The following is a 26,275-nucleotide window of genomic DNA, read 5'->3' on the forward strand; positions in this document are numbered from 1 at the left end:
TCAAGTTTCTTCGAAATGATGATAATCTCGTGGTCGTTGGGAGGGACCACAATTCTTTGGAACACATTGCCATATGTTTCCTCCCTCTAACGTCGCTCAATTTATCTCATTCAGAATCAGCCTGCAGTTTCGTGACAGTAGTTTCCAAATGTGTATTAACGTTTGCAAAAACAAAAAATTCTTGTTGAAATTTTGCTCGTGGCTTTTATTCTGAAATCAAGTTAATAGTGAAGCATTTATCTAAAAAAAACTCAACTTTAAATTTAGAATTCATTCTATTATGTGAAAATGAACAGGTGAATAGTTATATAAATCACGTTAACTAGTATTTTTATCACTTAATACTTGTTAGTAATTTACAAGTTTGACAACTGAAAATGTTCAGAACAGAACACTAGAACATGGACTTTAAAACAACGTGAAATATAATCCAAAGGATGGGTGTGGAAAATGAACATTTTGGACCATTTACTTTTACTCCCATCCAAGACGGCAACGACTTGTTCATTACAAATTCCATAAAAAAAAAAGACTAAGAAAAAGACTACATATTTCCCCAACACTTATATTCGTTACCATGTTCTTCTTTGTCCCTTCACTCCTCCCTCAAACATGAACACAACCCACCAAACACACTCTTTTCACGAGAGTGGAGGAGACACAGAATTCAGTTTCTGGGGTTCATCAAACACCACACTTTCTAGCGATTGTGATCAACCACAAGGCAATGAAGCAAGGTTCAACAAGGAAGCAGATTTTGGAGAAACACACCAAAGGAAAAACTTAAAGTTTGAGCATTCACCTTTTTGTTCTACGGCTTCTCACCCTTCAAGGAGCAAAGCTATTGCACAAGGACAAAGGGAACTTATGGAGATGGTGCAAGACATGCCTGAGTCTGGCTATGAACTCTCTTTTCAAGACATGGTGGTTCATGAGAAGCATGTGCTGGAACCAGAACAACCACATCAAAATGAAACTTCCCTGAACAACACACACATGCAAAGTAGTGGCAAAGCTCAAGTCAAAAAGCTAAAGAAGAAGAAAATCAAAAGTAATAGTAGACCTGGTCAGATATTGCGGGTTGAAAGCATGGACAGTGACACCTTCCTCCTGAAGTTGTTCTTTCCAATCTCTCTTGATTGGATGAAGAAGGATAAAATGAAGAATGAGTCCAAGGTTTCTTCTAGACCTTCATTGCAGGAATCTATAAAACAAGTGGGAAAAGATTGGAGAATTAAACGATTTTCCCTTTCAGGAAACAACACAGAAGATGGCATGAGTGACACAAACAGGTGGATACTGAAACTCTCCATATGTTTCGGAAACACTTCTAATTCTGCGAGAGAGAGAGGTTGTGAAGAAAAAATGAAATGAATTTCTTCACAAGCTAAGTGTATAAACGAATTTATGAAATCTGTTATATAATTTTTCTGATTACTAATCCTTTTTATGAAATCGCTCGTATAGAGTACTAGTCCTTTTTATTAGACTTAACTCGTTTTATTCAAAAAAAAAGTCCTTCTAATATTCTGTATTAGAGGCCAAGAGTCATATAATTGTAGTGATCAAATAACTAGAAATTAACGTAGTTTAAGTGAAACAAACTTGGTGTGGTGTATATTATCCACTGATGCTTTTTTAGTTTCATCAGGTATTTTGATCACAGTTCTTCATTCTCAAATGGATGCTGGTCATTCCTTCCTTGTGCAAAAAGCAAAACAAAGAATATGAGAGGGTGAATTACTTATAATGGAAACACAAAACATGGAGTGCCATGGAAATTCACAACAGTAATAAAAATGTGAAAGAGTATTCCAGGGCATGAAAAATCCCAAAGGAAGACACCATAGATTTTAACTCCCAGGTTTGATAGTCAAGGAAATTCATTTCATTAGTTAGTATTGAGAAATGTAAAGACCACCAACAACTTCTCTTTGGTCATAAATTAGAGCACATAGCATATGTCAAGAGTTTTGCAGTCCGATAATTGAAAGTTCAACTTTTGTTTGTAAACTTTTGTCCTGTTTTAGACTTATATGTATTTTTAACTATCTATCCATTTCTTACTATAATCCTTAATCTAAAATTCGACATGCTTACCAACTTGTTCTTTATTGTCACTTTTGATTTCTGAATAAAAAAATTACGCGTGAATGTTTCTTCCTGTATGTGACATGTTACTGAACTTAAATATCGTGTTTAGGTGAAGGAAGTTGGTAAATTTATATTCCCTTTAAACATACATCATTACACCATGATGTGACATTTTAAATCATTGGCTGAATCCTTAGGGTGGTATATTTGATTTTTGAATGAAATAGGAAAAACATAAGGAGACACACATCTCTGTGTGGTGGAGACTTGCTCGGTGTTATGAGTTTTGTTTTATCTGGCGTGTTTTTTGTTAGTGTTTTCTGGCTTATTTAGACAAGGGCAGATCTAAGACAGGTATGAACTAAAATGTATATAGACAAAAATTATTTGAACTGTCCATTCATAAGAATTTATTATACAAGACAGGATGAAAATAAAATGATTAACAAACAATGAGACATGAAAGATAAGACAGGACGAACAAGAAAGATGATGAAGAAAAAAGAAACAAAGAATGAAAAAAACAAAGCACCAAGGGGAGTATAAAATAAATACCGGTGTATATAGAGAGGTGTGGTGAGCATTAATCTTATATTTCAAAATGAAATTGGACGATTAGAATTAGAACAATGTATCAACATAAATTATGATCAATAAGAGAAAGAAACAAGTGGAGGATAGAACCTTCAAACAACAACCACAGGATGAACAATCACCGCAAAGGGAACCTATCATGTTTGATATTGTTCTTCTTCTTGTTCCTCAGTCATTGTAACTGCCGACACTTTCTGCTCAAGACTCAACACTCACTCCTCTATGGCCATGGCCACCCTCTCCTTCCCCATTTTCCCCACAACCACCGCCTTCAGGATCAAAGCATCCGCCGTAGTCGCCACCCCCTCCACCAAGGTCGTTCCCGCCGTCATTGTCGGCGGCGGAAGAGTGGGGCAGGCCCTGCAGGACATGGGCAGCGGCCAAGACCTCCTCGTTCGCCGCGGAGAGGCCGTACCACTGAACTTTGAAGGCCCCATTTTGGTGTGCACGAGAAACGATGATCTTGAAACCGTACTTCAATCCACTCCTTCTTCCAGATGGGATGGTGAGTTTCTCACTGTCATGCATTGTGGGTTGAATTTGAGTTGATGGACTTTGTTAGGAGTTGAAAGATCGATTGAACAGAGAGTCTCTGGGATTAACTTTCACGTGATTATATTGCTAACATATATTCGGGTTTCTCATCTTACTCAATGTGGGATTCCTAGAACTTTTGGTGGTAATGATTTGGTGTTGTTTTCTCAGATTTGGTGTTTTTCCAGAACGGAATGATGGAGCCGTGGCTTCAGACCAAAGGCTTGAATGATGCAAACCAGGTGTTGGCTTATTTTGCAGTGTCGAAAATTGGAGAGGCCCCTGTTGATGGCACCACTGATACCAATCCTGAAGGCCTCACTGCTGCATATGGCAAGTGGGCTTCTGTTATTGCTGCAAGGTTAAATGCTGGAGGCCTCTCTTGCAAGGTATGCATACTACTCCTGAAATTAGATAACTGTCTGATGAATCCTTGAATTTTGTTCATGATATATACAACATACTGTCATTTAAACGTCTGATAATATATCATTTGTATGTCTGAAAACCAGGTTCTTGACAAGAATGATTTTCAAAAGCAGATGCTAGAGAAGCTTATATGGATTTGCTCTGTAATGCTTGTTGGAGCACGTCATGGAGGGGTTTCTGTAGGTGTTGTGGAAAAGGACTTCCGCACCGAAGTAAGTATGATTTGCAATTGGCATATTCTCAAAACTAATCTGCTAATTCTGTCAATCAATAACATTTTTATTACAAGACAAAATCTATCAGCATGTGCACGGTTAGATTAAATTTTGTAGTTAATAGGATGCTTCACGGTTGGTGATTACAATCATTACCATATGCATAAGATTTCTTCTTTTGGATCTTGAAGAGGTGTCTAAGTAGGTAAAAGTGACTATGGCTGAGTTTTTTGGTGAAATAAACTTTTGTATAGATTTTTTTATTTTATCAAACAGTTTAAGCTAATATGAGTGATTGTATTCAATACTAAGAAATAACACTGAGTGAAGTTTGCACTTTCAGTTGTCCAGCCTTATAGCAGAACTGGCATCAGCAGCAGCAAGTGAAAAAGGGTTAACATTTGAAGAAGCAATGGAAGAACGGTTATGTGCATATTCAAGAGCTGTGGCCCACTTTCCCACAGCAGTTAAGGAGGTAAATGATACAGTTAGTGCAATAAATATCTGATTCAGAAGATAACGTTGATATATAAATTATTATGTTGGTTATACTTGCAGTTCAAATGGAGGAATGGTTGGTTTTATTCTCTCTTTGAGAAGGCCACTGCCCAAGGCAACCCAGACCCATGCCCTTTGCATTCCCAATGGCTAAAAGAGTTGAGAATTGTTTGAATTTAACTTCAACTCTAGTGTCTTGTGTGTGCTTTGTGGTGTCAAGAAATATTTGATACCTTTGCTTATTGATGTTCGTTTTATAAATAATCATCGAGCATCTACTGATAATTACTACCATAATTACTTATCATATACAATTTGTCTCACTTGTTCTTACATGAACATATCAATGTAATTAAGAAAATAAAATATCTTCTTATTCACATGTCTGTGGGTCATCTGTTCAAGAGTTATTTATAGTTTGCTCACTTCACTATTAAGGGTGTTCTGGAAAAAATAAAAATTCCATAAGCATTTTTGTAAGAAGAAAAAAATAAATTATTTTTTCATATAAGTTAAAAATTTAGATTTGGAAAAGCTAATATTAACTCTGGAAGCTCTAGATTTGACCAACAATTCAGAATCATTATTATCCAAATGCTCTCATCTGTTCTATATAATTGGTTATTGTTTCTTTCAAACATGTCCTAGGCATACACAAGATGTGACCCTAAGTTATCAACTATTTTGTTGGTTAATGCTTCGGAATTCATAAGTTAAGATTATAACTAGAGCTATAAAAACTTGGGTAATCCGACTCAATTCAGTTCAGTCTATCATAGGTTAGTCAACCCAACAACGAACTGAAAAAATTTGAATCTAACCCGATCCATCACAGATTGGTAGTTTAAACGGATTGGTTCAATAGTTCCCTTAATTATAAGTCTTTTTTAAAATAAAAAAATATATAATTTTTTTTATTTAATTCTAAATAAATTTCACTCTAATGATGTTTAAACTCCAAAGACAATTCAAAATAAATAAAAAACAAATATTATACAATCCAAGCCTAATTAAAAAACAAGCATAAAAAGCGAATAAATAAGTTTTTAATATTGATAGAAAAAATAATATTAGAGTCTTGAATAATATTAGAATCTATTATAATATTGGAGTCTTGAATAGATTAATTATAATATTTTTCTCTCTTGAAACATCTTTTCTTTATCCCATCTACAATATAATAAAAAAATGCTAACTAATAATATTGAAACACAAAATAATAAGATTGGAACTGAGATTGGTGAGACAACATTTCGCCAAATGGGATTTGTTTCTCGTGGTCGCGTGATCATTCACAAGGATGATGATCACCAAGATGATGACAATGATGATATGGACGCCATATGGCTGACCCAGTCCAAGTTGTTGATCCTACTGATGCTGGTCCTTCTCAAATGCCTTCCTCTTCCTCACTAACTATGGAGGAGCATTTTGCAAACCTATCTAAACAAATGGAGGATAAGCGTCTTGCTCAACAAGCTCACTTTGAACCGATATATGAGTGGCAACAAAATCATGAAGAATATGTGATCGACCAGTTCAATGACCTTAATACTCGTCTTGGAAACATTGAAAATCACTTTAATCTTCAACCTCCAGACAGACCACCCAGTCCTGAGTTTTAGATTTAGGATTTTATGTTAGTATGTTTTGATGATTGTTTGTTTTGACTCTATGTTTTATGTTCTTCTTTATGAAAAATGTTACCTTTCTTTTCATGAATAAAATGATCTCTTATTTTAGTGCATACATTGTTTAATTGAGGGGGAGCTCATATTAAGGGGGAGCATTTTTTTTTCATTCATCTTTTTGCTTATGATCAAAAGGGGGGAGAAGTAGTGCAGTTACTGCTAACTTTCTTGTTGTCTATCAGCTTGTATTTTTTGCAGACTAACCAAAGTTGCTTTTAAACAAGTATTTTTTTATCATCATCAAAAAGGGGGAAATTGTTACCAATGAGGAGCATTGGTAAATTTGAAGATAAATGATTTTGATGATGCTGCAAGAAGATAGACTTGAAGAAGTTGTTAAAATTATTTTAAAAGCACTTTGTAGAATATAAATGTATTAGGAAAGTCTTTGAATATGTAATACTTAGAAAATCTCGTATCTTTAGTTAAGTTACGCATTTAATCGATTATATGAAGCTATAATCGATTATCATGACCACTCTTGAAAAAGCATTTCGCTCTGGAATAATCAATTATTCCTTAAAATAATCGATTATCAACTGGTCCTGATGAGAACTGCACAAGTCTCTGGAATAATCGATTGTTCCTCAGGATAATCGATTATCACTTTCTGAAAACCCTGTAACGGACTTAAATAATCGATTATCACTAACAATAATCGATTATCAGTGGCAGTTGTAATTTGTCTTTTCTAACTCATACCAATTGCCTATATATAGTTGTTCCAAAACCCTTAGTGGGTTAACTTTGAGCTTTTGAGAATATAGTTTGTCTGAGGAAGTTATAAAAAGCTAGTTCAAGTGCTTTGCCTGGTCTCGTGAATAGGAGAAGCTCGCGCTTTGTGGGTCAAAGGTCGGAGCGGTTCTCTTCGAGTTGGCAAGGCTATCATCTTCCGGTTCGTGTGTCGAAGGAAGACTTTTTTTCGCACTATTCCAATTCGTTGGTCGAAGGAGAGTGTAGATTTTTGCTTCCGGTTCGTTGGTCGAAGGAAGCTCCCTTCCGGTTCGTTCGTCGAAGGAAGGTTTTATCTTTCTATTTTATTCACTCCATTGTAAATCTGTGAAACTAATTTTTAGTGAAAAACATAATAACTTTTTATAGTGATTAACAACTGGACGTAGATTCTTTTGAATCGAACCAGGATAAAAATTTTGTGTTGAATTTTTATACTCCCTACCCTCTTTACATTTTATGCTCATCAACTGTTTGATAAATTTTCTCTAAGAAAATTGATTCTCTAAAACAGACCATCTTAATATGAATTTGACTGAACACGCTTTCCGCTATCTATATTTCATTCCGCTGCGCGACTCTATAACGGTACCGATTGTTCCGACAAACATCGCATCCTCAAATTAGAATGTTTAGGTACTCATCCTCTTCAAACCGAATGAGATTATGTTATGGGAAGACATCTTGATGCTCAAGTTAGTCAAATGCGTTAGATATTAGTAGATACGATAATTAATAAACGTAATTAATGAACTTTGTAGAATGTATTATTTATATTATTGTTTGTGGGCATTTATCTGGATGGGCATGGATCACGTGGTATAATTGTTTGTTAATCTTGCTTTGACCATTTTCTTCTTAACTTACTTATAATTTATAATATCAGTAGTCTCATCAGTATGGTTCCTTCCTGGCCGAATAGATGTCAGCTCAGATGGTCGAATGTACTTGGAGGGGGTAGTAGATTTATTACCATGGCATCCATATATACTCTACACTTTTTCCAATTAGATAGCGAAAAATCTATCCATGACTCACTGATAGGTTGCTCTAGCATTCTTGAGGCCAAAGGGCATGATCTTGTAATAATAGTTGGCCCTTTATATGATGAAAGTGGTATCTAATGTATCTGCTTAAGTCGTGGGGATTTGATTATATCTCTAATATGCATCCAAAATAAATTAGCATATTGTGATTAGTAGCTCCATCTAATAGTCGGCCTATGCTAGGTAAGGGATAAGCATCCTTTGGACAGGTTTTGTTAAGATCCATATTATGAGGCCAACTTGCAAGCGCTTTTTGGTTTCGGCCTTCGTGGCAAGCCTCCTTCCTTCTCCCAACTTCCTTTTCTTTTACGATATTAGTGTAGCCTCTTTAAATATGGATAACATGTAGGGATGGCAAAAATTTCAATGTTTGTGGGTATCCATGGATAAAATTTGTGATAGATAATTGGTACCTACGGGTAGGTACCCATGGATAGCGAGTATTTCAAGACCCAGTTAGAAATAGGTTGAGTGTGAGTATTATACTACCCGTACCAGCAGGCATTCATTACGTGCAAAAAATAAAAATAAAAATTTAATATATATTTCATTATGTTAAATTTAATTAAGTTTAAAATTAATTTATATTTTATCAAGTTAAATTTAATTAAAATTAAATTTTAATTTATATTATATTATATTGTTTTTTGTAATTTTATTTTAAAAATTTATAATTTTTTTTTTAAATATCCGCAAGTATCCACGAGTATCCTGAGTTTCAAAATAGTCGCGAATATTTTTTAAATGGGTATCCGCACAGGTAGCGAGCGATAACGAGTGGATTTTTTTCTTGCGGGTCGAGTAGCATGTAGGCATTATTCATGTCTGACCCGACCCGTTGTCATCCCTACATGTGAGAAGTTTTGTAGAAAAGCATCTTATAACAAGAAGTTATTCTTGGGTCTCTTAGAAGGTCAGTTGTTGTCCATGCAAATAAATGGACATTATCAGTAAAGACTTGCCCTTAGAACTTGGTTTCCCCATTAGTTCCATCTTGGCATCGTTGTCTAGCCTAAGGTCGAGGTCTTCTCCATCTATGGTTATGATGACTACACTTGCTCTCTCAACAATCTTAGTATTAAGTTGTGGGAATGTAGCACTCTCATCTTGTTTTTTGGTCTTCGTGGATCGTGATTATAACACCTAACAATGAAGAGAATTTCATGGCCAAGTGGGGAGTGGACACAATTGCCCCAAACAAGTTGAGCGATGGTCATCCCAATAGGATGTTGTAAGACGTATTTGCGTCTACTACCAGATACTAGATAGATATGGTCTTTGTTAGCTCTCTCTCCCCAAAGGTGGTGTGTAGGTCGATATATCTGCTGGTACTAACCCTTTCTCTAAAGAATCTAAATATGGGCTCGTCATATGAGGTCATAGCCTCCTCTAGTAGCTACTTTTTATATGTCTTCCAATATAGTATATCTACTGAACTACCTTGATCTATCAAAGTCTTCTTAATAACGAAGTTTTCAATCTCCATTATGATGACCATGGGGTCATCTTGTTCAAGGTCTGCACCTTGGAAGTTGGCGTCCTTGAAGAAATAAGAGACATCCTCTTTCTCCTAAATGTTCTAGATATGATGTTGACGGACTAATTAATGTACCTCGTAGAATGTGTTATGCATAATATTGTTTATGGACCCTTACCTTGATCGGTCTAGGCCACGTGGCTTAATTACCTGTTAATTTTTCTTTAACCCTTCTTCTTAACTTAGTCATAATTTATCAATATTAGTAGTTTGGATGGTATGCTCCTTCTAGGCTGAAGTCGTACTTGGACAAATACAATAACCATACTGAAAGGTTGAGGTGTGTTCGGTCATGTACAATACAAATAGGATTAGGACATTTAAAATTTGTCTAAAATTGCGCTAATTAGTATTTAAAACCTTAACTTTAAATCTTACTTGAAACAAAACATGTATAAAGTTATGTTCTTTATTAATGTAAGACAACATTGTTTATCTGTAATGGTATTTAAACCTAAGTTGATGGATTGGGTCCAATCGATGGACTCATCACAAGGAGCATGGCTAGGAAGATCCAAAAAGGCTGGGAAGACAATAGATACAAGGATCCATCATCTCTTTTGTTGGAAAGCGTGAAGCTCATTCGACGCTATCCACCTCGCCTAGTGCATGTGGTTAGCACCAAGCATTGCTCGAAGATCTGGAAGATCCCTTGATGCATTTAACACGTTTCTTTTGCAAGTTTCCCCTTTTTTGCACACGTAGCACGTCATGTGGCATCTGATCGTGTATCAAGGCTAATCATCAACCTAGTAGTTGTCATAAAGCATCGGGATCACTATAAAACCATGTTCATAACTTGTAATAGAGACTTTTGATTAATGAATTGTATTTATGTTGAAAATACTCCAAAGCCAATTCCATTTTTGAGAGTCAGGGCTCGAGAGTCTGAAAGGATCTCCTATAGCCATCTTCCAATCATCGAGAGCCACCCTCCATTATCCATACTTACCTTGCTGCACATCCACCAATACACATCATTCGCCATCTCAAATATTAGAATTTAATTTCTTGGTATTAGATTGGTTCAATGGTCTATTTAAGCAATCCTTATATTAGTCAACCCTTAAAAATGATATAATTGGAATAAAAACATATTCATATAATAACCAATTTAATAACATCATACTTCAAATTTTAGATTTTTACCAATACACAAAACAATCACAAAGTTTCAATTACATTTCATTAAAGCAAAATACACATACTAGTTATTAGCCAATTGAACGTCAACATAATATATTACAATTCATCTAATACTATTTAATTCACTCAATTGCACATATCATATGTAGATTAGAACTTGAATAAAATAAAAATAATAAGCTTCCCTTACTTTGAGTAAAAACCATTGACTCAAATGTTGTTTCTAAAGCTCTAATTCTCATAAGATACTCTAACTACATAAAGAACCCCAGTTAAAGATCAAAACACATCCTCATGATCACAAACAAACAAAAATTTACGTCGAATTATTTTGAATCACATGGATACACTATAGAGCTACACACAATAACAAAATAGACACTAACTAAAAAAATGAGCAAAAGTGAATTTACTCTATTTAGAATTTTTATTTGTTGGATGCGTAGATCTCAGTGTAAAGATCCCTCCTATGTTCTTTAATATTCAAATAAATAAAAAATGAGGTCAAAGATATAGAAAAAAGACAAATAGAAATTTTTAGAAACAAATACTAAAGAGATGATAAATTTTTATAAAATGAAATTCAATTAATAAAAATTCCATTTATATAGTATAACTTTTTAAATAATAAAATAATTGAGTATCATCTTTTAAAAATCACTATTAATCTTTACTATTTTCTTAGTCTTTACCGTTTACAAATATATAAGAAAAATAAATGTAATTTACTAAAATCATAAAGAAAATAAATGTCTATTTAAAAAGTAATAAAATGCGATTATAATTTTATTGAAAACATAAAAGAAATACATATATAATTTAAAATTATAAGAAAAATATAATTCTCATTTAGCATGATGACCTAACATAGTAAATCCTTTTTCTTTCCTGTAATATGGTTGTTGTTAACCATATAATTGAAGAGAAGGTTTAAAAAACACTGAAGGGAAACCATCTTCAAAATATTTTTAATGACTTTTTAGTTTATTATATTTATAATGAAAAAATTATTACTATAGTATATAAATTAATTTTTGGAAAAAAAATGAAGAAATTCAATTGCCCTAATTTGGACATTCAAGACTGGTGTAAATGACTATAATTTGCAAACTCAAAGGTGTAGTTGGTGTGTCATTTAGGAAGAGAAGGATCTGTTTGTAATTTTCATTATTAATTGCTGGCCTTGATGAAAATGATTGACCTAAGCTATTGCAATTTAATGCAAGTCACTATTAATATTTTTATCATATTAGTTTTTTTTGCCCTATATATTTTACACAAAAGAACTGTTTGTTATATATACCATCGGAGAAAGTTTAATATCAAATATGCGGCTACTTTTATTATTTGGTTTAATACCTATTTTGGTTCCTCGGTTTGTAGAGTGTGTTCAAAGTTGTCCTTTTTTTTTCTCAAAAGTACACAATCGTCCTATATTTTGCAAAAACAGTTTAAGTGAATCCTTTTTGCTTACAACGTTAAAAAACTAACGGCAGGTTGCTCTCCTGGCAAAAAATAAATGACATGTCCAATTAGTTGGCAAGCTCAGCCAATAAGACATTGGCACATGATAGTCCCCTTTTCACTCAAAAACTTCATCACACTTCTTCATCTTCTTCAATCACACGCTGCTTCCCAAACCCTAATCCCATTTTCCCCTTTCTGTGTTCAATGTTGAGGTTCTGAGATTAGAGAAATGAACTTCGTTTTTTAAGCTTTATATGTAGCTTCAGTTCAGAAATAATTTAATCGATTTTTATTTGTTTACTCAATTTTGTTTTACTGGGATAAAAAACCTCACTATCTTCTAATCCCAGTGTATCACCCTTGCCGTAAACCAACATCGTCGCCGCCCCGTGCGCCTCCGCTCTCTCCACTACTACACTGCGCCTCATCTCCCTGCCCTTCTGCATGATCACCACGCACTCGCTCACGTTCACTCCCATCGCACACAGGGCGCGGTAGAGGAGTGTGGTGTAGGTAGTCCATGTTGGTGAGGGCATCAAAACAATTTCAATCAATACAATCTTTACTCATATATGAGAAAGAGAAGAATATTACAAGATCTGGAAATATACAGTGGCACAAGATCTGAGGAAATACACTATTACAAGATCTGAAAATATACAGTGACACAAGTTCCCTTTTCCAAATTTAAATTCAATCTCAACCTCGCTTTAATTATGTGCCATTGAGATGAACTGAAACTATATCAAATTAACAAAAAAGGAAAGTCGGGGAGGACCGCTTCCACTCTGGCAATTGCAGCTCTGCCTGTGTTTATGTCTCTCTCCTCCCTCAACCCTTCCTTGTGCCTCTTCTCTTTCACATGTTTGTCTCCTAATACCTCTTAACTAAATTTGAAAGTTAAGTAAATACTTTCCTTTTAAAAGGTAGTTTTGTTCCGACGAGGTGAGGTGCAGGGTGAGGGCGCAGAGGTAGGAAGAAATGGTGGAGTTCGAGGAAGTGGAGAGAGAAAGTTTTTCCACTAGATAGATGTTTTTAGAGGAGGAGAAGGAGGAAGCTGCAGAAGAGTACGGGAAATGCAAAGCAATGCCACGTAATAAGAAATTGTACAACTCATTCAGGTTTCGCCAGGTAGACAACTCTGCCGTTAATTTTTTTAACGCTGTAAGTAAAAAGAACTAACGTGAACCGTTTATGCAAAATATAGAACGGTTGTGAACTTTTGAAAAAAGGAAGGACAACTTTGAACACACCCTACAAACCGAGGGACCAAAATAGGTATTAAACCTTATCATTTCTTTTATAAATACGCTATTATATAAAATATTTTTTATGATAAATTAAATTTTGTAAAAAGTCTGAGTAATCACTTTTACTAAAAGTCAGTTTTTTATTTCAAAATTAAAAACTTGATATAATTTTTTTTTCATTTTTTGCGCTCACACTATGCAAATATAATGAATCTTAAAAAGATATTCTTCAATACATTTTTTAACATACAGTTATTAATTAAATAATTAGAATTTATTAAAATACAAAAAAAACAATTTTTATTCACTACATAAATTATCTGTTAAGGACAACTAAATTCTAGAAAACGTTATTAGGGTATTATTAGGGTATTATTAGGGTAGATAACAAATTCTCTTTTAAATTTTGTTTTCTAAATTTCTAATCCAATGCAATTGCACGTTTAAGATTTAAATCCAAAACTGATAATTAGATTGAAGAAAAAAACTTAACTTTAAACGTAAGTATTAAGGAACTGAGATTACTTAAATAAACGAAGAGGTGGAAGTGTAGCAAACTCTGGTATGTAGTTTCGCAGTGGAGTTGGTGCATTTGTGATGGATTCGGGTGCATACGCATAGACTAATATAATTTGATAGCATTCCACTAAATTCTAAAATAATAATATATATCATTATTTGGACGCTATTATTTTATTATGAAATTTTGAGAAATTTAAGGTTTTTTTTCAATTTATAAGTTTTCAAAAAAAGTAATTTCCTTTCTTAGCTTTTCAGTAATAATTTTTGTAGGTCAACATATCTAAATCTCAATAATATATTGTACTGCTATCATTATTTTATTATTATACAATTCGTACTTTGGTAGTATAATTCCGTGTATTCACCCGCAACTGCACCACCTTTTGGTTATGTATCCATTCACATTAATTATTTTATTTTTCTAAAAGTTAACAAAGCTGTTTAAAAACGTATGGCAGTCACGTTTCAGATCTGACTCTATATCAATTCCCGCTTGTGGACGGATGTGATATTTCGAACTTGAAGGAGTACGACATTTGAAAACTCCACAACCCATATGATTCAGGAATCTTAAAATGTTTAAATTGCAGATTTTTTTTATTGATGTCGAGTTAAATAACAGTTACTTATATTATTTTATTGTTTGAGGCAAATAAAATTTTCAATTGATAAATCATAACAAATTTCAAAATAGGAGAAATATTACATTTTTAAAATTATTTTTTCAGTTTTGTTTTGTCAAATATCGGTCTTACTGTTAATGTCCCATACTCTTTGTCGGTGGGGGTGAACCGTTAAAAATCAGTTCATTTAAAGCGCCGATTTTGCATGACGGGTTTCACCCATTATTCTCCTATTTGTATATTCAACTCATGTTATCGTGTTATTTCTAAAACAATATTTCTAATGTAAATTTAAGTATTATCTGAAATATATCAAAATCTATGAAATAAGAAAAAAATATCAAATTAAAATCGAAACTTACTAAAATATGTTATGTTTAATATTGAATAAAAAATATATTAGTTGTATTAGAAAATATATTCGAACTAAAGCGAAGATAAATGAATTCATTTTAAAATTATTGAAATACTTGTGTTAGAGAGAATGACCTCTTGTTTGTTTAGTGGACTTGCTTCTTACACTATAGGTTTGTTTCCTATATATGTTATAGTACGAGGCTCTGGTCAAAACACCCACAAAATCAAGTTTTGTATGTTAATTAGGTCAAGTTTTGGCTGTCGAACCACAACCTCCTTATGTATTTTTATACGATTTATATACATAAGAGTGCCTTTATCGATACTTTACTCACCATTTCAAAAATAATAGGAAAAATAAATTTCAAATATAAAAAGGATGAATACATCTTAGTCTTGTATAAGAACATATGAAAATTTCATTATCATGAAATAGTGTTTGATTTTCTCTTTACATATTGACTTTTGCTTTTTGTGGAGACTTAATATACGAGTATTCATAATGCTATTTATTTTGAATTTAGAAACAAATAAATAAATTATAAGTTATTTAATTTAAGGATCTGATATGTTTTTGGTTTCTTAATATCTATAAAAATCGGTTTTACAATTTTGTTGTATAATTTTTGGTATATATATATATATATATATATATATATATATATATATATATATATATATATATATATATATATATATATATATATATATACACACACACACACCAGGTCTTATAGGTTTTAAACGACATTCTAATAGTATATCATGATGAAAATTTTCATTATCTAATCCATTAACTAAATATTTGTTCTTTTAATAATTTGAAACTTTTTACCAACAAAGATACTGAAATAAAATACAAAAGAATGATAATTATCTATTACAACAATAAATAAAACAAAGGTAGTCTTAGTAGAAAATAAACGTTTACATATACAAAATAATTAGACTCTTTAATTCATTATGATTATTTTCATTAAATATTGACAACATTTAAATAAGTACAAATAAAGTTTTAAAGAGTCAAATACAAATAATGAAAACTAAAAATAAAATATTAACTTACTCAAAATAAAAAACAACTATTTAATCTATTTCTATCTTATATCAACAAAATAAAGTAATATTGTATCTAAATAAATGAAAAATCAAAATTACTCATCCTTATTCTATCTATGTTAAAATCAAAATAAATATTACTAGATAGAAACTAATAAAATAAGACTAAAATAAAATTATTAATAAACTTCTAAAATTTAAATTTATCCTAACAATACTATTTTAGTTTTTTATATTTTGGTAATTTTCTTTTTCATTCTAACATTTTTCTCTTCTAATCATAAAAACTCTTTTTTCGTTTTATTCATATACTAAGTGTTCTAAATATATTAAGTATTCAAGATACTTCTCAGTTATAAATTTACAGGGATGAATAAAATAATAAGTTCTTTTTTCTCATATACATATCTTATATACAAATATGATATATAATTGATTTTAGTCAATTTCAAAATATAAAACTGCAAATCAAACTAAGCTACTCAATTGTGAAAAAAAAAATCAAAAGAATTTCAATTTTAATTTATTAGCAACTTTTGTTGTTATTCTTTTGATTGAAATGTAAAAAAGTTATTATAATGTTATCTTTCCGATGATCATATTTGTTGTAACTAAGAGATATGGAGATCCACAACATTTAAAACTTTTTGTATTCCTATTTATTAGGTATATAACTGCTATTTGTAATTAATTATTAGGTACAAATTGAGAATTTGAAATCCCTCATTATTTCATATCTTGATTTTAATTATTATAACTTTTGTTTAAAAGGAAGGAGTTTACCTAGGATGTAATCCTATAATCAATCTTGATTTACCTTTTTTATGGCATTTAATAATGTAATAATTTTGTATTAACTATGTTGTAGAAATTATGAAAGATTTGCTTAGTATTTATGATTTACTAGACATTTATTATTACTTTAAACTAACAAGGGCAGGGGTCAATAAAAGAAGTGGACATATTTCCTATCAGACCAACTACATAAGTAGGGGTCAATAATTAAAGACATTAATATTATATCAGTACAAATCACAATCTATACTAATTGAGCATTATATTGACACAAAAATGTTTGATAACAAATATTTTTCTGAAATGATCCTTCCAACTTCTTCTATTTTTATTCAAAATTAGTTTGACTTGAAGATTAACAAGAAAACGTTTTCTATCTCCTTTCCATATGGCGACCATGGAAAAACATTGCTCCTCACTTGTGCGGTCAAAATTCAAATATTATTCAAAATTTCTTATAATCGACATTGCATGAAGGACCACTTACAGGTTATATTCAGCTAGAAAGATTGGTTCAGTTTGTAGCTTGAGGACAAAGTGAATTTGGAAGCAGCTGGGAATGTAATAACAAAATCAGTGGATGAGTCTATTCAGGAAATTGGTAAACAAAGATCCAAAAAATAAAATGTTATGACCCATTATTAGTAGATCCTGCATGGTTAATTATGAGGTTAAAAATTAGAAAACAATTAATTAAGGGTATAATTAATTGCCTTGTTTTTCATTGGACATGTGAAAAACAAAATTAACTTCATGAAACCTCATGGGACCACAATTATATTTGGTTGGTTAAACTAAACCTTTCATAAGAAAATCATTCAATAAAATGCAGTAAATGGTCATTAAATGATGCCCTTTTATGGATTTTGATTAACATCTCTCTCACCATTCTCCTTTTGTTTTCGTCATAAATTAATAAAAATGATAAATACATATTAGGTATAATACTAAAGAAAAAAATTTAAATTGATGCTAATCACATTTACTCTATGATTATGTTATGTCTGATAGTGAAGCCAGTAATTTTTAGGTGATGTTCGCACAAGAGTTAAAAGTCAGAAAATTGTTGCTGCATTGTTCCTAAATTTTAGTCACCCACTCAGATCTCGTTTATCTTGCAGCATTTCTACACGGCACTGCTATGCTTCCACACTCAGCGCGTGCTCTTATTCCACACTCTTTAGTTATTTCAAAGTTTTTTTTTTCATTTCTTTAATTAGTATTTTATAAATTCTAAAAATCTCACTCTCCTTTCCCAAATATGATTTATTTATTTATTAATTAATCAGTAATTAATTTCGTCGGCAAATTCTAAAGGAAATAAATAAATAAAATTAGGCATCGTCATTTGGCAGCAGCGACCAGCTACTAAACTCTCTCTTCACTCTGCTATTTAATTCACTCATTCGCCGTAAGCTTTCATTTAACACTTCTCTGCTCTTCTCTTCTCTTCACATCCCTCTCTCTCCGCAAACGTGATGAACAGATAGAATTTCAGATCTGCTTTTCTTTTCACTCAGATCGCGTTAACCTTTTCGCCTACTGTGTGTTCCGGTTCACGCGGAACGCGTTTTTGTCCGCCAAATCAAACCGACCTTATCTTCTTTCAGTGCTCGCTAGGTGCTGATTCACTCGGGCGGAATCTTGTTCGGCGTAAGTTTCGTGCCGCGGTTCTACTTTTGTTAGATCCGTGTGATTGCTGTTTATTTGAATCGATTTTTCTTGCCTATGCGCTTAGAACATGTCTTCAGTTAAAAATATAAAGCGTTTATTATATATCGAACTCGACGGCCATTTAATGCTTGTTTTTGTTTAACTGACTCGAAGTCAGCTTAATGCATTCAATGCTCCTTACATGTGCTCGTGGTTGAATACTCATGCTTCAATGTGTTGAATGTGTGGTAGTAGGTATCTTATTTTGTTTAGTGTGTTCTGTTGGTCATGGATCTTACTGGTTCGTATCATCTCATGCAAAAGATTCGAGTTGTTCTCTCAATTTTCAAGTGTGAAAACGTTACTATCGTCATGTTTCTTGCTTCGGTTTTATAATCTTGGCTCAGTTTGGTATAGTTTTCTTCTCCTTTGGTAGGTTTTATTGATTGGGTTTTGGGTTTGTTTTTATTTTAACATGGAATGAATTTTATATTTTCAAGATACTAAATGCGTGTATTTTTTTTATTTATTTATTGCTTTCTCAGTTTCTTTACCTGAGGAAGTATTGTCTGTGATTTTGTTTACTAGTCTTGCACGGGCACTTTGGTGTAGCTCTTTGTGAGTGGTGTTTAAATCTTGTTTTGTTCTTGATCAGGTGTGAGTCATCTGTGAATTCCGTCGGACAAGATGGCTTTAGGGAAATATACTAGAGTAGATGGTAGAAGATCATCGAGTTGGTGTTCCACGGTGACAGTTGTCGTGTTTGTGGCGCTGTGCTTGGTTGGGGTTTGGATGATGACATCATCTTCAGTTATCCCTGTGCATAACGGAGACGAGGCTCACGAGACCAAGAATGAAGTCAAGGAACAAACGGATATTAAAGAAGAGGCTGCCAACGAGGTCGGCAATAGCAATACCAGGCAGTTTGAAGATAATCAGGGTGATTTGCCTGAGGATGCAACCAAAGGAGATATCAATGTATCCTCTGAAGACAATTCTAACTTGTCAGAAAAACAAGATGAGAAGTTTGAGGAAAATCCTGTAGAAAGGTCTTCTGAAGACTCAAAGACGGAAGATAAGTCGTCCGAAACGGAAAAGAAGGATAGGAAAACTGATGATGAAGGTTCCAATACAGAAAATGAATCAAACTCAGAATCTTCCGAAAATAACGAAGACAGTGACGAGACTTCCACTAAGGATTCTGATTCTAATGAGAGTGAAAATAAATTTGAATCAGATGACAACAAGAAGTCTGATACAGATGAGAGTGAGAAGCAATCTGATAACTCTGACGAGACAACAGATAGTAGGATAGAGGAGAAGGTGGAGGATAGTGATAACAAAGAATCTGATGAGAACTCTAGTTTGAAGAATACAAATGATAATACTAAACAGCAGAGTTCAAATGAGGTATTCCCTTCTGGGGCTCAGTCAGAGCTTCAGGATGAAAGTACGACAGAAACTGGGTCTTGGTCAACTCAGGCAGCAGAGTCTAAGAATGAAAAGGAGTCTCAAGAATCGTCCAAGCCAGCTGGATACAATTGGAAGCTTTGCAATGTCTCTGCCGGTCCTGATTTTATCCCATGCCTTGACAACTGGAAAGCTATTAGGAATCTCCGAAGTACTAAGCACTATGAACATCGAGAAAGGCACTGTCCAGAAGAGCCTCCGACCTGTGTTGTTCCTGTTCCCGATGGATATAAACGCTCAATTGAGTGGCCTAGAAGCAGAGAGAAGGTAGAAACAAACTTAAATCTTGTTCATTACCAGTGTCTGTCTGACCATTTACCCGTCCATTAAATATTAAGTTTTTATCCTGCAGATATGGTATCACAATGTTCCACACACCAAGCTTGCTCAAGTTAAGGGCCACCAGAATTGGGTGAAAGTTACTGGAGAGTACCTTACTTTTCCTGGCGGTGGAACCCAATTTAAACACGGGGCACTTCATTATATTGACTTCATACAAGAGGTAAAATGAACAGACATACGTATATACATGACTTTGAAGTTTGACTTTAATTTGTTGCTTTTTAATATTGTGCCCTGAAATATGTAGATATGTATGTATGACTTTTGCTGCATGTTCCTTAAATTGAAATTATTTGTTATTTCAGAATTGCGGTACCAACCAATCATATTTTATCTTTGAGCAAATTTTCATCCAAGATTTTATTTTACATTTTCTAAATACTTATTTCTTTGTCTCTCCAATTGCCTTATTCTAATACAATTTTAGAAATTAAACAAAAAAGAGTAAGGGAGAATCAGGATACTGTTGCTGTACGTCCCACAAATCTCTGAGCTTATATGCTTTAGTATTTATGATGCATTTAAACATTTTGAACCATATACAGACAGCTCGATCCCTAATTTTTCCGGAGCCTGAAATGGGATAAACATTTCACAACTATAATAATGTCATGACAACTCTTAAAATCTTGTAAATCTAAGCTTATGGGAGACATCTCATAGGCAACCGGTGGAAATCTTACACTCAGACATGATTCATGTACCTTGACGTGTCACAATTGTGATTTTTTTCATCCTCTAGCAAGAGGTTAGGTTAGTTGTTGTAATCAAATTGGTTGGAATCCACACCATGAAAGAAACAAATAGTAAGCAAGATACAAAAAAATGGCAGTCTGAGTGTATGGTAATGGCATTTTAGTTTTGGTGGAATTAACAGTTCTGCAATGACCTTATGTTCCAACGACCCACAGATAAAATCAAGTTACACAGGATGATAAATCTGACCACCACTTTGATGTCTAAACAGGACCAGTCCAATCATCCCGGAAATTATTCTCATGTGGTTCTTTAGGAGACAACCACAACACGACACAGATATAGCTATATATTTGATGCTTCAACCTATATTCTTTATCAATTGTAGAAGTTATCCTATATAGTATAAATATGATGAGAAGTCCTCATGCTTTCATCCTAAAATTTGTCTTGGTTTTAATAGTTTGTTTACTTGATTTTATTGAGCATTTCATCTAATAGGGCTTTTGTTATATAGACTGTACCTGACATTGCTTGGGGCAAACGCACACGAGTTATACTGGATGTTGGATGTGGTGTAGCCAGCTTCGGAGGTTTTCTCTTTGAAAGAGATGTACTGGCAATGTCATTAGCTCCCAAGGATGAACATGAAGCTCAGGTACAATTCGCACTTGAACGGGGGATTCCTGCTATATCTGCTGTGATGGGTACAAAGAGGCTTCCCTTCCCTGGGAAAGTATTTGATGTAGTCCATTGTGCACGATGTAGAGTTCCGTGGCATATAGAAGGTATTTCGTTTGCATAACTTTTATTTTGGTCATATGATGAATTCATGATATAGTATTTTTTGAAATCATATTCATTTTAGGCATTTTTAGATTACCATAGAACATATATCTATTCATGTAAATATATGAGTGCATTTACAATATTTGAGTAGTGTATTTACATTATATACACACACACTTTCCAATAATTATTATTGTTGAACTGCAGGTGGTAAACTTCTTTTGGAGCTGAATAGAGTATTGCGACCTGGTGGCTTTTTTGTATGGTCCGCTACTCCTATCTATCAGAAGCTCCCTGAAGATGTTGAAATATGGAATGGTAAGTTAGAGTTATGTCTGACATTCTTGTGTACTTTTATGTGTTTTAATCCTGACATGTTATGAGCTTATTTGCAGCCATGAAGGCACTTACAAAAGCAATATGCTGGGAACTTGTTTCAATTAGCAAGGATCAAGTAAATGGAGTAGGTGTAGCTGTATACAAGAAGCCAAGTTCTAATGAGTGTTACGAGCAACGTTCAAAAAATGAGCCTCCGCTGTGTCTAGACTCTGATGATCCTAATGCAGCATGGTATTTCTTCATTTATGGACACTTTTCCAGCCATAACAGTATATTTTTTTGTGCCTGCTAAGTTTCGATAATATTGTAGTATTATAACATAAACATATGCAGTCTAATATTTTCGGTGTGACAGGAACGTTAAATTGAAAGCTTGCATACACAAAGCGCCAGTTAGTTCGACGGAACGAGGATCAAAATTGCCAGCGAAGTGGCCAGCCAGACTGACCAAAGTTCCTTATTGGTTGTTGAGTTCCCAAGTTGGAGTTTATGGAAAGCCAGCGCCTGAAGATTTCACTTCTGATTATGAACACTGGAAACGCGTAGTGTCTAAGTCTTATCTAAATGGCTTGGGAATTCAATGGTCCAATATTCGCAATGTCATGGATATGAGATCTATCTATGGAGGGTGAGCTAAAGTCACTGTCGAATGTTAATCATTAGTTATATTCACCTGCTAATATGTTATTCGTTTTACATCTTTCCCCATTTCTGGTTTCCAGATTTGCTGCAGCTTTGAAAGATTTGAATGTTTGGGTCATGAATGTGGTTTCAATAGACTCTCCAGACACCCTTCCAATTATTTATGAACGAGGTCTTTTCGGTATATATCATGATTGGTGTGAATCATTTAGCACCTATCCTAGAACCTACGATCTCCTCCATGCCGATCATCTGTTTTCAAGTCTTAAGAAAAGGTGCAAATGCTACTATGTTTCAAAATTTTCTTGTTCTTTTTACGAGGCTCTTCTCTAATTATTAATTTAACGTTACTACTTAAACTTTTTAGTAACAGTGACTTAGCTATAAATCTTAGTTTTATATGTTAGAGTGGTGTTGCTAATGCTTGTCGGTGACACAGGTGTAATTTGGCTGCTGTAGTGGCTGAGGCTGATCGGATTCTTAGGCCGGAAGGAAAACTTATTGTTCGTGACAGTGTTGAGATCATAGAAGAGCTGGAGAGCATGCTAAGGTCTCTGCAGTGGAAGGTTCGCATGACTTACTCCAAGGATAAGGAGGGCTTGTTATGCGTGCAGAAGTCCATGTGGCGACCAAAGGAACAGGAGAAACTTGAGTATGCTATCATTTAAGCATGGACGAGATTACAAAATTCTTGGGTTTTTTGGCCTCTCAAAATTCTTACGTAAACTCTACTTCCACTACGAGTCATGTATCATGTTAGTTTAGGAGTCTATGTATTTTTCATTGTATTAATTTTGATATCTCCTACTTAGTTAGGTGTCCTTTGTTGTAACACGGTGCCATAGCGTGAAGGAAATTTTATCACATTCTTGCAAATGTAGAGGCTATTGGCTTTATAATTATAAGCGTGTAATAGTTGAGTATTTGGATTCTTCACTTCACCCGAAATGAAATGTAATGTTGTATTTGGGAATGAAAAAAAAAAAAACAAAGCTATATTACTCTCCAACGATATTTGATAGTGCATTATTATTATTATTCATTAATAATTATGAATATAATTCTTTTATGGGAGAGATTTTGATATATCAGTAATTGACATTCTCAATTACTATAAATATAATTTACAATAAGGCTATCATTGGTGACAGCTACTAGCTGTATATAGATTATAGAAACAGCCAGCATTTGATATTCAAGATGGCTACCCGATACATAGGCCCCATACCCAAATGAACCCTTCTTTGAAAGCGAAATGTATCTGTCCTTTCCACGTCTGAATAACATCATATCTCTATCTTAAAAAGTTCATTATTATGTCATATAAGAATTGTCGTCAATCAAGGATGACATTATATTGACGGGAACATCTCGATTATAACAAGCACATCTCAACCATGTTGAGTTTCTAGAGGTCAATGCGATTGACAAAAACATAGGGATTAAGGTGGATTAGTAAAATTGCCGAAGAAAAGGATATTGCTAGGCAACATTAACATTGTACACGTGATAGTTATTATGTATTTATTTTTTAGCATTTATTATTGTTTCGTACACATATCTAACTTAAACGTTAGAGTGTCTTTGTACAAACATCATCCTAATCGGATGTTAGAGAGATCTTACTTGAATACATCTCTGATTGCATTAGTGAATAGAAGAATTGTTAATAGGGGAGCTATGTGAAAGCTAAACCCAAACCTTTGTGTTTTTGATGATGACAACAATAGAAATGTTTCAATAAGTTTCTTGCACAACAACTGAAATGTTTTAATATGCAAAACTGCATTTAGGTGTTTGTTTGTGGTTGAACTGTTTGGTTTGCATGCTTATTGTGGTTATACATGAGTTTATATATGTGGTATGCATATTCATAGTTTTGAATGATAAAACTTTTTGCACAATGCATATCTAAATGAAGTATCAACTACAATGTTTATGTAATCAGTTAGATTCATCAGATACTAATAAATGCTTAATTGTGACAAACTGCAAGTTTTAACCAATTACATTATATGTTTAATCGATTAAAACTCGTGTCTTTACTTACACCTGATTGTTATGTGCTTTCAGAAGAAAAAATTTTCAAATTTGCTTATGTGTCATACTTAACCAATTACACGGTTTTCTTAATCGGTTAAATCTCGTTCACACTGAAAATTGTTTTCATGATAAGTCTTAACTAACATAAAAGGTCATATTTTGAATTGTTTTGACTTATGTTAATTATGCAATCGATTACATTAAATGCGTAATCTGTTAAATCTGTTTTAATGTAATTTTGGTATAGCAGTGATAATTGTTTAACCGATTACATTAGTATTGTAATCTATTAATATGCGTCATACTTGAGAAAAACTATAACTCTGTGTATTGATAACTTTTGAACATTTGATCTTTGATATTTGACAAAGAGAGTTGAGATAAGATTTTGTAAGTTTACTCATTCTCCAAGAATCAAGAAGCGTTAAGTTTGGAAGATTCAAAGGATTCTTGAAGGATTTTCTGTGTGCTTTCGTTTGCTGATCATCATTCGCACTCTGAGGTGTTCTGAATCAAATCAGTGTTGATTTTGCAATCTATGGATTGTGGTTTCCCTGTTGCCCGTGGCTAGGAAGAGAACGTGAGGTTCTAGTTTCTTTGAGAGGTATCTCAGGTTTATGCAAGAGGATTGTTCTTTCTGTGTTGTACTCTTTTATATTAGATTTGGAGTTGGAGAGGAGATTACATTGAGAGAGGGTCTTTGTAATTCTTGCTGTATAATTCAATTTTTATAGTGAAGTGACTTTCAATCTCAGGTTGATTGAAAGGGACTGGATGTAGGCATTGAGGCCGAACCAATATAAAAATTTTGGTGTTTGTCTTTCTATCCCTTATCTCTTTTATTGCATTACAATCTTTATTTGCTTGTGTTTCAAGAAAGTGAGAAAGATTTTCAAGGGTTCTTAAAAGAACATATTTTTTAATACGAACCAATTCATCCCCCGTCTTTGGTTGGGAAATAAGGCCTATCCGTTTCTACAAGAATATATCTTAGACTTACAATAAGAGTGCTAGGAGTGTTTCAACCAATTGTAGACACATTTCAACCCTTCAAGAACATTTGGCATCCATCGTGGGATCAAAGGATTTTCTTGAGAAAGCAAAGGTATCTATTAAAAGCAAGATGAGCAATCGTAAGCAATTAGAAACTGAAGCACCAGGTAATAGCTCAAGTGAGGTGACATTATTGTTGGAGCAGCTGAAAGAGCTCATTTAGTTAAAGAAATGTAATGCATAAGAGATGGATACCTACGGGAGGAGAATGCGAAGATGAAAAAAAATTAGAAGGGGTCGAGCGTGAAAAGGTTTAGTGTGAATCAAACCACATGCAAAAAAATGTGTTGCATCCTCAATGGTTCCCAAGACAATACATGAGAGTGAAAACGACACAAACTAGCAGACACGTGACACCATTCACACCCTCGCAACTCTTTTAGCAAGCCGAAGACATCCATTTATGGATGGGATTTGAAGACCCCTCTGGCCAATAGTTAGAAGTCTTTAACAATAGACTAATACTGATTCAAATGAACATATCAATGTCTATGTCACCTAGGTCAGCATGTAGATGTAGATGTCCTTAAACGAATTACTAGAATTTGGTCTGTTAATAAATAAAGAATATTTTATACAAGTACCATATGGTTTAATTGGTCATAGATTAGTTGGTGGGATAATGGTCTCATGTATATGTTATATGTGGAGTAAAATAA

The 26,275-nt window shown here is 33.5% G+C and overlaps 3 protein-coding genes across 4 annotated transcripts; all 3 read left to right on the forward strand.

Moving 5' to 3' along the window:
- The first annotated feature begins 354 nt into the window (after positions 1–354).
- Positions 355–2,055, forward strand: LOC124838868 (uncharacterized). Of its 2 annotated transcripts, none has more exons than XM_088106403.1 (2): positions 355–1,292; positions 1,643–2,055. In XM_088106403.1, the coding sequence occupies exons 1-2, from the start codon at positions 613–615 to the stop codon at positions 1,737–1,739; spliced, it is 777 nt and encodes a 258-aa protein (XP_087962529.1). In that variant the 5' UTR covers positions 355–612; the 3' UTR covers positions 1,740–2,055. The 2 variants fall into 2 exon arrangements, with proteins under 2 accessions (XP_087962529.1, XP_047170536.2); XM_047314580.2 differs by having other exon boundaries at positions 364–1,292; positions 1,652–2,055.
- A 711-nt stretch (positions 2,056–2,766) lies between these two features.
- On the forward strand, positions 2,767–4,744 carry LOC124838901 (uncharacterized). Its single transcript, XM_047314620.2, has 5 exons — positions 2,767–3,193; positions 3,394–3,611; positions 3,735–3,863; positions 4,210–4,341; positions 4,425–4,744. Exons 1-5 carry the CDS (start codon positions 2,911–2,913, stop codon positions 4,536–4,538), a joined length of 876 nt encoding a protein of 291 aa, XP_047170576.2. The 5' UTR covers positions 2,767–2,910; the 3' UTR covers positions 4,539–4,744.
- Positions 4,745–17,952: 13,208 nt separating this feature from the next.
- On the forward strand, positions 17,953–23,534 carry LOC124838885 (putative methyltransferase PMT26). Its single transcript, XM_047314597.2, has 9 exons — positions 17,953–18,242; positions 18,898–19,979; positions 20,065–20,214; positions 21,268–21,538; positions 21,747–21,857; positions 21,935–22,109; positions 22,234–22,506; positions 22,601–22,795; positions 22,960–23,534. The coding sequence occupies exons 2-9, from the start codon at positions 18,930–18,932 to the stop codon at positions 23,186–23,188; spliced, it is 2,454 nt and encodes an 817-aa protein (XP_047170553.2). The 5' UTR covers positions 17,953–18,242; positions 18,898–18,929; the 3' UTR covers positions 23,189–23,534.
- The last annotated feature ends 2,741 nt before the right edge of the window (positions 23,535–26,275 follow it).

The sequence above is a fragment of the Vigna umbellata genome, chromosome 2 (assembly GCF_029865625.1).
Source record: "Vigna umbellata cultivar VRB3 chromosome 2, Vumbellata_1.0, whole genome shotgun sequence".
Taxonomy (NCBI): Eukaryota; Viridiplantae; Streptophyta; class Magnoliopsida; order Fabales; family Fabaceae; genus Vigna; species Vigna umbellata.

Excerpts from the sequence above, each read along its gene's own strand:
- LOC124838868 (XM_088106403.1), top strand. The coding sequence starts at position 613 with ATGAACACAACCCACCAAACACACTCTTTTCACGAGAGTGGAGGAGAC. Across the intron at positions 1,293-1,642 it reads GGCATGAGTGACACAAACAG|TTTCATCAGGTATTTTGATC; the intron begins GTGGATACTGAA and ends ATGCTTTTTTAG.
- LOC124838901 (XM_047314620.2), top strand. The coding sequence starts at position 2,911 with ATGGCCATGGCCACCCTCTCCTTCCCCATTTTCCCCACAACCACCGCC. Across the intron at positions 3,194-3,393 it reads TCCTTCTTCCAGATGGGATG|ATTTGGTGTTTTTCCAGAAC; the intron begins GTGAGTTTCTCA and ends TTGTTTTCTCAG. Across the intron at positions 4,342-4,424 it reads TTCCCACAGCAGTTAAGGAG|TTCAAATGGAGGAATGGTTG; the intron begins GTAAATGATACA and ends TTATACTTGCAG.
- LOC124838885 (XM_047314597.2), top strand. The coding sequence starts at position 18,930 with ATGGCTTTAGGGAAATATACTAGAGTAGATGGTAGAAGATCATCGAGT. Across the intron at positions 21,539-21,746 it reads AGTTCCGTGGCATATAGAAG|GTGGTAAACTTCTTTTGGAG; the intron begins GTATTTCGTTTG and ends GTTGAACTGCAG. Across the intron at positions 22,796-22,959 it reads TTTTCAAGTCTTAAGAAAAG|GTGTAATTTGGCTGCTGTAG; the intron begins GTGCAAATGCTA and ends TCGGTGACACAG.